Genomic DNA, 11,079 nt, shown 5'->3' with positions numbered 1-11,079 from the left:
AAGGAATGCCATTATAGCATTTCCTCATATATTATGCAAATGAGGTCCTTATTTGAATAAGTTATGTTAAATTATGTTCACCTTCACTAAACTTCAAACACCCCAAGTATAAAATTCCAGGCAGTTACCACTATGCAATTATAACATTTTCTCATTAATTATGCAAATTAAGTCTTCATTTGCATAATCGATATCTGCCTGTGTTTCTCTCGTTGTTAATAACATATGTCGCAAGCTTGAACTTCCTATCATGGAATGCAGTTGATTAATAGAATTTCCTCATTAATTATGCAAATTACATCCATATTTGCATAATTGTAATATCATTATGTCAAGCATTACTCAAGCTACCTACATACCAAAAATCATGATGATCCATCAATCGGTTCTTGAGTTATCCTCCTTTAAACATTTGTCCTTTAAACCCCCCTGCAGTTCCAGAGCAAGCAACTAGGGGGCCCAAACTCACGTCACTTCTTCCCCAGCACAAGAGCTACCTGCCATCCAAATTTCGTCACCCTAGCATGTCTGGATCATGAGATCATGAGGAAGTTCAGCTGCAGTACCATGACAAGCCGCCAGGGGGCCCAAAATCTAATCAGTTCGAGCTCTCATCAAGACCTACCCACCTACCAAATATCAAGATAATCCATCTAAGCTTTCTCGAGTTATGCTGTTGACAGACACACAGACACACACACACACAGACACACGGCCAGGAAAACATAACCTTCTCCAATTTTTGGCGAAGGTAATAACATGAAGACATCATCGGCACTATGAAAAATTTAAACTGTTCTCCAACTCAAAATTTGACTCACCAGGAATTTTCGACTGAATCACTCAGTCTTCCTCAGCTTTCTGACCCAAATGCTGTGGACACGTAATTTTTCCCACGTGTGACGTCAGCAAAGGGTCAAAGGTCGTCCGAAGTCGATATCGCCCCCCGTCCCGGTTGAGCGATGGTTGAAGTGCCCTGATGTGTATGGCCTCTTTTATGCCTCTCTTGAAGTAATCCTGTTCGGTATCCAAGATTCTGCCCCCCTCCAGATCCACTGTGTGTCCCGGTGATTCTATGTGGATGTGCTGTGACACCTCAGATGCAACAGAACTGGGTCGTCTATGTTCTAGAAACCTGGTTTTTAGTGAGCGCTCAGTTTTCTCGGATATCTCGGATATGATGTTACAAGCCAGAGGTCCCGTGTTTAAGGAGAGCCAAACCTTGAGCACGTTAAAGATCCCACCGCACCGTTATCGAAAAGAGTAGGGGACCTTCCCGGTGTGAGTGGTTCAAACCTTACAGTCTGGTCTCGGGTTTGACATCTTCGAAGAGGTGATAGTCACCTGTTATAATTATGTCAATCCTTCCACAAATCTTCATAAATATCATTTTGTCAATTGCAATTGGCCCTTGGGTATGGATATGACAATATGACCACGACAAGTAAGTGCGACACGTTCCAAATTTACACTTGTTGATGATGCGGATGACTTGTTTATTGAGCATGAAATTGGTCTTGATTGGTTGTAAAAACTGAATGGCACCTGCATATATTACGGAATTCAATATGCTAGACTCATAGAATGCAGTATAAGCAAGGGAGCAAAAACTAGCGACTGGTACCCTTCGTGGCAGTTTCCGACAGGTGAAACGTTGCCAATTCCAGTACTAGTCTTGGTTGTTGCAATATAATTTCCTGACGACGGAACAATATACAAGAAGTCCAAGAATCAACACTAAAACAGCGACATCTAGCGATTTACATGTGAAGTTACATCGATACAGCTAGCTATGAATAACAGCAAAAGTAAATGTTCCGTCTCGAATTTAGTGTTTGCACAAACAACACAACTTCATCAAAAACGTACAGTAACTTATTCTATAACGACATAATCACGTCACCGAAACTTGCAGACTATCCACCCTTTTAATGAACGTCAGAGGGAAGAGATGTGCGTAGTTTCGGTGACGTATTTATTTTATTTTATTTCTCTCTATACGAAGGTGCTCGAGCTAGCTACAGAATTCGCTTTCGATACAAAAACACTTCATAAAGTCACAGATCGAGGATCAGACACGGGTCTCAATACACAATGTCTCTGCACGATGGTGGATGATCAACTTCCGGGGTCGACTCAAAAGTTGAAAGTCCAGTTTTGAAACAACAAGCTGCCTGATCGAACCTGTCACGGGACTTGAGGGACGTACAAAAATCGCGAGGGATAACTTTCACGGTTTGCCACTCAAGATGGAGAATCTGGACCTTGAGGCACTGCTTGAATGCTATGTAAGTCTGTCATGAACATATAAACACATGATTGTGGTGTATATAGAAGAACTTTTGTTGTACATGACACAGTATATGCCAACGCCTCTTGAATATAGGGTCATATCTAAACATCATATCTATAGCATTTCATGATAAAGTGAAATTCATTTTTAATTTGCTTATATATTAAACAGGGCCCGGGGGCATTGATGAAACTCACTTTCACCAATTTGGCCTGGTGTTTGGCCTGCCTAAGCCTGGGGCCACATATCGACAATTGCCTGAAAGTAAAAGCGAAAGTGATCTCGAACCAGTTTAGCTCGTTGAAGCTTCATTGTTATAGTACTGGGGAAATTCCCGTAGCTCTTTTTGACAAGCATAATGAACAGTGGGCCACGGTTTAATGTCTCGTCCTAAGGACTGCGACCCTTTCCAGTAGCGTGCATGTCGGGTGAGCGACATCAGCCGGGATTCGAACTCCCAACCTCTTAGTCTAGAGGCAGGGTTGCTAACCACTGGACTACGCACGCAATACACTATACATGGACTTTGTTCTCACCTAACAATGCTTAATCTTTTAAAACTGCGACTATATCTAATTGCTAATAGGACTGGATCTGGTATTTGGCCTGCCTAATTTTATTGCTGCATTTAAAACAACACTGCACGAAAAGTTGGATTTACCAATGGTTGTAAACTCAGGTAATGTTTACTATGTACACAGTATCTGGCTTTACAATGGTAGAAAATAAAGGTCAATTGCAGTAATTTCCTTTACAACCGTTAAAAGTCCGGTATTATCGTACTTGACTTTTAGTTACTGCCATTGTAAAGTTCAGAAGTGTTTATTAATAAAGTAAACATTACACAACTCTACTGGTATCGGTAAATCCAAGTTTCGTGCCACACCGTGCCGACGAATAGCTTCTATCAAGTAATTTAAATCAACATATGATTCAAGATAGCAGAAGTATTTAACAGAATGGGGAACGTTTGTTGAACAGAAACCGAGGTGAACAATTAATTAAAAAGAAAATGAAATTATGGCAAGAAAAATTTGACACAGATAAACGTACAATTAGAGGTCGGAGATCTCATGCCTTCGTCAGAGGGACATTGTTCTAGATAAAGGAACGTTTTATAATACTAGAAATCAATTTGGTCTACAAAAGTACAAAAGAATTTTTTCTTACCATTTTTTATTCCATGACAGTGTCCTAAAATGTAATGAGAAGAAAAGGAAAGAATCAGAACAGGGGGAGATTTATTGCTGTTTTCGTTTGTTGTTACACTATGTTCTTTTAATTTAATTTGCGTCCTAACCTTTGTATTTCCACAGGTAGGATTTCCTAATCTATGCATCTTAATCAGTTTTTTTTTTGCCCTTCATGTATTTTATCACGCTTTTGCAATAAATTTAAGGTCTCCAGTGGACATCATCCATAAAAATTACTTGGTCTGGCCTTACAATTTAGGGAATGACCTGCCTGACGCATGTCCAACTTTTACTCCCCCCCCCCCATTATTTATAGGAGAGTCCCTCTATTGTAAGCAATTGATCCCAGATGCGGGGGCAGCTGTCCCCCATGTGAATCAATGCAGATGTTGGTGGAGAAAGTCCATTATATATCTAACACAAAAGGTCCACTGTAGCGACATAGAGACCCTTCACGAGACCCGTTTACGAACTTGACCTTGGCCTCTACATGTACATGGTAGCTTGCCTACCAAAAATTATGAACATCTATTTAAATATACTCGAGTTATTTTGCTCACAAGTCACAAACACAAAAAGTCCACTGCAGTGACGTACAGACCCCACACGAAGCCCAAACTTGCACTTGACCTTGGCCTTAATAACGGTAATCTGCCTATCAAAAATCATGGACGTCGAATCATGCCTTCAAGAGTTATTCCGCTAAATTTGCAGTCACCCACAATACGGCGAGACAATTCCATAGTCTTTCTGACGAAGACAACGTATAACAATGATAATGAAAGTAGCAGTTCAAGATTTTTACATTGATATAATTGACACAACTACAACAATTCCTCTTTCAGGGGAAGCTACCGGAAGTCAATGACGAATGTATCAAGGTATTATTTTTGTCCATATTCATAACTAGTCACCGTGGCCGAAGACGTCCTTCACATACATAGACTTTGCACAACAAGCCTGTTCACTGAGTTTACGGTGCAGTGTATGGGATTGTGCATGTTCATGTGTAAAGGCCACTGGTACATGAGAATTAACTTTGATGACATTTACCCATAATTTCGTATCACAATGTGAACTCAGACTACATAACGTTCTTTCGAGAAGCAAACAATACATAATCATCCATAAAAAATAAGTAGCCACATACAACAAGAGTTATGTTTACCGAAGGAAAACATATTGATTTTGCTACGTTCCCTCTTCTTCCGTTCAAAGCACTGACCTCTGACCTGGCCAATGACCTGATTTAATGACGTCTCTCACCATGGTAACTGGTGTTGGGTTACATCATGTTACAATTTTATAGTAGGAAGGATTTACACTCCTGTCTGACCATATATATGATGTATATGAACATATATATGTATTTGAGTAAGAATTAACAGGGCAGACCATATACGAAGGTAAAGATTATGCATTTGCTTTGCAAATGTTACTTTTCTAGTTAATTTTTGTTTTTATTTGACGTTGTGATTTAATGTTATTGGTGTCAAATGGTCTTTAAAGATCATTATATCATAAGTTGAAATAATATATCACCAAAGGAATACCTGGAGATCGTGAAGAAGCTCAAGATGTTTGTGAAGGCTGCAGAAAAAACAGGTGAGATATATTATTTCAACTATTACTGTTTTAAATTAAAACCAGCCTGGTATATTGACTTCATTGGTCCTATGATAACATTTGTTGTTTTTTTGCCCTGTCGCTTCATATTTTTTCTGAAAAAATCCGAGAACCAACAAATCGAATTGATGTGGCCCAGCCAACTGGATAGTTTTGACACCTGTCCGACATTTGAAGCAGCATCCACTACTTTTCGCCTTTCACTGACAAACGTTTCAAGTAGCATCCAGTCATTACTTGAAACTTCTGACAGCTTTCAAAATGTATCCAGTTCGGTAAGTTACAAAAAAAAAAAAATAGCAAGTAATACAAAAAACTCTCTCACCTAGATCTTTCGACCAGTCACTCTGGTCTTCCTCAGTTGGCTGGCCCAGTGAGGCTTGCACGTGGCTTCTTTGAAGTGTGACGTCAACACTGCAGGTCAAAGCTATCTGGTAGACGATGTCGGCCCCCGTCGCGGATAAGTGAAGGGTGGTGAGCCCTGATGTATATGGCCTCCTTCGCCCCTCTCAGGAAATAGTCTTGTTCATCAGTGTCCAAAATCCTTATTTTATTAAGTACAGTGACTGGTCGAAAGCTCTAGGTGAGATAATTTTTTGGGTTGGACCAAAAATTTTAACTTTAAACATGTAACTAGCAACACAGATGAACTTTAATTGTATTACAATTTTGTTGCTAAGCAACGTCTCCAGAGACTGTTCCTGTCGTGAAAGCCATCATGGTGACAATGGAAGGGATCTTCCAGGAGTACAGAAGTCAAGACTATGCAGCAACTATGAAAAGCACTTTGGCTGACTTAAAGGGGATCAAAGACCAACTGTAAGTGAAATTTCTTTCTTTCTTCAAATTGCAACGACAGTCCGTGGAGCAAATCCAGCTGATGTTGTGTTCCACACATAATAGAACATTATACTGAACAGTTAGAATACAAGCAAAGTGAAATTACCAGTTATGGTACCAAAATTGGAAGTTTGGGTGGTACAATGTAAAAACCAATTGATTACCAGCTAGGGTACCAAGTTCGGGTGGTGAAGATTGAAACCAATGCCATTTTGCTTAAATCTAGATGTAATTAAGCAGTAAGTAAGCAGTAAAAAATAGAAACATTCAATAAGATATAATATGGAGAGGCATACATACATTGAATCAAATTGTTGGCGTGGGCTTCACCCTACAGTTAAGAGCTCATTGTCTTGATATTAATCGTGTTTAAGACATGTGTTTTTCAATTATTGCCTCCGGGGATGGAGACATCCTTCCGCGGAAGGGCTTTGTAAGAGATTTAGATTTTCACGTTCGCAGCTGTTTCTCGCGTTTGGGTGGACGGATTCTTTTGGGACTCGGTATATGTTTTGCTATTGGGCTGTAGATGATGCATGTTCTTTTGTTTTTATTGTATTGTATTGTATTTATTTTATTGTGTTTTGGGGCGGAAAATGGTGCCTTCTGGTGGCCCCAAAACACCCCTTTGAGCGTGAAAATGGTCGCAACCGTTGACCTTTGGTGTGTTAAAAGTATCATAGGTCGGGTCCACTTGTATGACCTTCTATTTCGCAAAGAGGGTGTCTGGTATCGATACATTCTTTGTTAAAAAAAATATGCACCAAAACGCTGTTTTCCAGGTCTGCATAGCCAGATTCAGTGAAAATATGCACAATTCAAAGGACCTTTGGTGAAAATATATATTTCTTTGCGGATTTATGGTGTTTTTTTGACTTGGATCGAACCCGGAAGTGTGAAAACGGGGGCAAGGTGTATGGTAAAGGTAGCGAGTCACAAGTATGCAAATGAGTATTATGCAAACTTTTGCATACGTGCCTATATTACTACAACTTCTTGTAAACCCTTGTATATTTGACGTACTATAAGCAGCAAGCTTCTGTATGTGACATTTCGGACCCCAGTCACTATGTTTTCGATCGAAATATTCGTTTGTGGTTTTAACGTCAGATTTAACGGTTCCGGTTGTCATTCTGAGTTTCATTACGAGTTCCTTGCGGCAGATTAAATAGAATTTCATAAGTTCCTGCGTACATGTTATAAGCTGCAGATGAAAATGTTGACCTGTGTTAACACAACCTGGAACGCTAAATCTAACGCATAAAATCTAACACCATCAACTATTCATAACAAACTAGAGGTCGGAGATCTCATGTCTTCGTCAGAGGTAGAGAAATTAACATGCGTATTCTTCACTCTTTTTAATAATCAATTTGGTCTAAAGAACAAAAGAATCTCTGTACTATTTTTATGGTACAGAACACCCTGAAACGGTTTGCCGCAGATTATACAGATGCGTCGTCACCCGTCGTTACGCCCCCCCCCCCCTACGTTATTGGACTGTTACTGGGAAAAAAAACGTTCAAGAAATTCTTACTGTGTTGAAAGTGTCACGACAGCGCCGACAAAAAATAATAAAGGAAAGAATCAGAACAGGGTGACTACTGCTTTTTTGTTAATTTGTCTTTATGACAAATAGAAGACTTGTTTCTAGTGTTCTTTGTGTTCTAACATTTGTACTTCTACAGCTAGTATATTCCAAATCTAGGCATCTCGTTTTTCGGCCCTTCGTGTTTTTATTGCGCGCTTGCCTTAAATTTAAGGTAATTAGATTTAAGGCCTCCAGTGGACGTCATCCATAGCAATTACTTGGTGTGGCCGTAGAAAATAACCTGACATATGTCCAACCTATCCTCCCCCTGCTGAAGTTATAGTACAATCCCTCAATGTAACGTCATTTGATCCCATCCCATTATGGGGTTCCCCGGCTATATCCAGCTGTCGGCTGTCTCCAAGCAGATGTAGGTGGGGGATTTCTAAACACAAAAGGTCCTATTACGGGGACATAACGACCTCCACGACTCTCATCTTTGAACTCAATCTTGGAGACCACTACAGTAACATGCCTATCAAATTTCATTAACTTCCATCCACACATACAAAAGTTATCCTGCTCACAAGAAAAATTAACAAAATGCCCCCTGTAGTCACAACGAAACCCCCCACGAAGCTCAGTAACAAACTTAACCTTGGTCCCGACAATAGTAAGCACCACACCAAGAATTATAATCAACATTTTACAAATACTTGAGTTATCTTGCTAACAAGCCACAAACACAAAAGGTGCACTAACGTGACGCACGGACCCCCCACGAAGCCGAAACTCGTACTTGACTTCGGCCTCAACAGCGGTAATCTGCCTGCCAAAAATCATGGACGTCGAATCATGCCTTCCAGAGTTATAGCGCAAAATCCGCAGTTCCCCACACTCCGGCGAGACAATTTCATAGTCCTTCTGACGAAGACAACAACATATAAGAATATACAATAAAAAGCCCGGAGGTATAAAATCTCAGATTTTACTTCTTCTCTCTATACATGAATGTGTTGTCATTTTAATAGAGCCCAGCAGGATTCGCAAGATTTGGAAACAGTCTGGGCATGCATTGAAGGGGTAAGATATATTCTTTCAGACATACTTCTTGTGTCAAGATCACCATATACAATGATGATATAGTGCTCACAAGACACAAAGTACACTTGCCGGTGAATGATTATCCACTCATTACTTCTTATGACTTCTTATATACAATGTAAGAAGTTCTAATTTCAACAACGTTAATCGCAAGGCAATAAGAGATAACATGCCCTCTGAAAGAGCAAACACAAGCACAGACATACCTCCACACCGACGTGCACACACACGCGCGCGCGCGCACACACACACACATACACCACACACACACACACACGCACACGCACATGCACACGCACACGCACACGCACGCGCACACACACACACACACACACACACACACACACACACACACACACACACACACACACACACACACACACACACACGACAACAACACACGACACGACACACACACACACACACACACACAAGCACAAACACACGCAAGCACACACACACACACACACACACACACACACACAAGCACACACACGTACGCACACAAACCACATCACACACGTATACACACACACACAGACTCACTCACACCACACCACACATCACACGCACACGCACCACACGTACACAAACAGACATGCACACACACTCTCTGCCTCCAAATAGCATCTCTCATGTACATGTAATGTACATTACAGTAATATGTGTATGCCTCTTCATCAAGGTGTGCGAGAAAGTTAAGTCCACCTTTGGCTTGGAGACCACGAACATCCGCAACGAAAGTAACGGAAACCCAATGCAGGGGATCGAGTGTGTCAGTGAGAAACTGAAGGGCATGCACCAGACATTCATCACCAGGCAGATCAACTGGCAGGTAATCCCTTATAGCTATTTATGTTTACCGAAGGAAAGCATGTTGCTTTTGCTCAGTTTCTTCTTCAGTGACCTCTGACCTGACCAATGACACGATTTGTTGCCGTCTGTCACCATGGTTACTGGTGTTGGGTTAGTTTGTACAGACTCAGAATATCTATACATACTAGTCTCCCTGGAGTCGTAATTTGCTTTTTATGTGTTTTAGAAGAACTAAATAACAAATGTCATGACGTATTCCATGGCGATTTCAGATGGGCATGAGTGCGTTTCTGGGTTTGAGCACATTCATTGAGTGCTGGACAACGTTTACTATTTTAGACAAGTTCTCTATCGAGAACAGTCTTACGACAAAAAGCTACAGGAAATCACCGAAACGCTGTCAGAGGTGGAGCAGAGGGTCATTTCTCTTAGCAATGACATCAGCAAGGTGAGTATATTAATGTTGATTACTACGTGCATGTACATGAAACAAAATAAAATAAAAAATTTCTGTAATGTGTGTAACTGAAAGTAAGTTTTCTTTTTGTCTGTGAATTCGAACGTGGAGAAATTAGGATGGAATTTGTTGACCTCTTCAAACAAGTCATTTCTTTTGTGATCGTAGAAGGGGCAATTTGAAATGAAATGCGTTTCATCTGTCACCTTGAATTTGACATCCTCCCATGGCAGGGGCAGCGGCTCCGAATTCCTTCTCCACCCCTTACCCCTGCCGAATAACCCCGCATCTTCTACTCTACGACCCCAGGAATATTAATATTCATGAGCTTTCCTTATTTGGCATGACCCTATTTCTGATTTGGCCGCCGGCGACTCCGCCGCCGCCCGGTGATGAGCCCGTTGGGGAGGCCGTGCGGGGCAAAGTCACCGAGCCGCCCCCTCTTTTCTCCGCGCCGGCACCTTCCCCGTGCTCGGCGGGATCCGCGCGCAGCCTCCAGCACACGCTAGCGCCCCGCCGACGCCCGCAGCGGCCTGCATCGCAAACTTCTCTTCCCAAGACGACGCCATGTTTGTTTTTATTTGTCACTGAACAGCCGATGTAAGAGCCGACATGATTGGTTCCGATAGCTAGCGTAGCTCATAAATATTTAATGTGGAGTGCGTTGACGATTTTCTCTGTGATACGTGATTGGCTGAGACCGTGTCCCTGGAATCAGGTCGCAGAGTAGAAGATGCGGGGTTATTCGGCAGGGGTAAGGGGTGGAGAAGGAATTCGGAGCCGCTGCCCCTGCCATGGGAGGATGTGAATTTGAATGTTAAGTCTATTCACGTTGATGAAGGTTAGATATAGATCTAGACATCCAGGTAAACGATACTCACAGGAAATTCAAACTCTACTACTGGATAAATTACGGAGATAATATCCGGACGTTTCGAGTGACATCCACCACTCTCATATGATTTATCGAGTTCTGTTAGATCATTTGTATCGAGTTCTCATATGATTTATCGAGTTCTGTTAGATCATTTGTATCGAGTTCTGTTAGATCATTTGTGACGCTAAAGAAGAGTGGTGGATGTCACTCGAAACGTCCGGATATTATCTCCGTAATTTATCCAGTAGTAGAGTTTGAATTTCCTGTGAGTTAAGCCTATTTGCACATCAACCATGCATAACGACAGTGCCGTTCTTTGACTTGCTCATGCCCTTAGCCAGG

The 11,079-nt window shown here is 41.3% G+C and overlaps 1 protein-coding gene across 1 annotated transcript in view; it reads left to right on the top strand.

Annotated features, from left to right (window-relative positions):
- Positions 1–2,101: 2,101 nt before the first annotated feature.
- Positions 2,102–11,079, top strand: part of LOC109479481 — a 13,200-nt gene continuing 4,222 nt past the window's right edge. The window contains exons 1-7 of the mRNA XM_019781446.1: positions 2,102–2,288; positions 4,332–4,367; positions 5,034–5,091; positions 5,793–5,931; positions 8,515–8,566; positions 9,273–9,422; positions 9,676–9,851. Of these exons, the coding sequence (XP_019637005.1) occupies positions 2,250–2,288; positions 4,332–4,367; positions 5,034–5,091; positions 5,793–5,931; positions 8,515–8,566; positions 9,273–9,422; positions 9,676–9,851 (650 nt within the window). The 5' untranslated portion in view covers positions 2,102–2,249. The remainder of the gene's footprint in view (positions 2,289–4,331; positions 4,368–5,033; positions 5,092–5,792; positions 5,932–8,514; positions 8,567–9,272; positions 9,423–9,675; positions 9,852–11,079) is intronic.

The sequence above is a fragment of the Branchiostoma belcheri genome, unplaced genomic scaffold, assembly GCF_001625305.1.
Source record: "Branchiostoma belcheri isolate BF01 breed outbred unplaced genomic scaffold, Haploidv18h27 scaffold49, whole genome shotgun sequence".
Lineage (NCBI taxonomy): Eukaryota > Metazoa > Chordata > Leptocardii > Amphioxiformes > Branchiostomatidae > Branchiostoma > Branchiostoma belcheri.
This window is presented reverse-complemented; position numbering and strand designations above follow the sequence as displayed.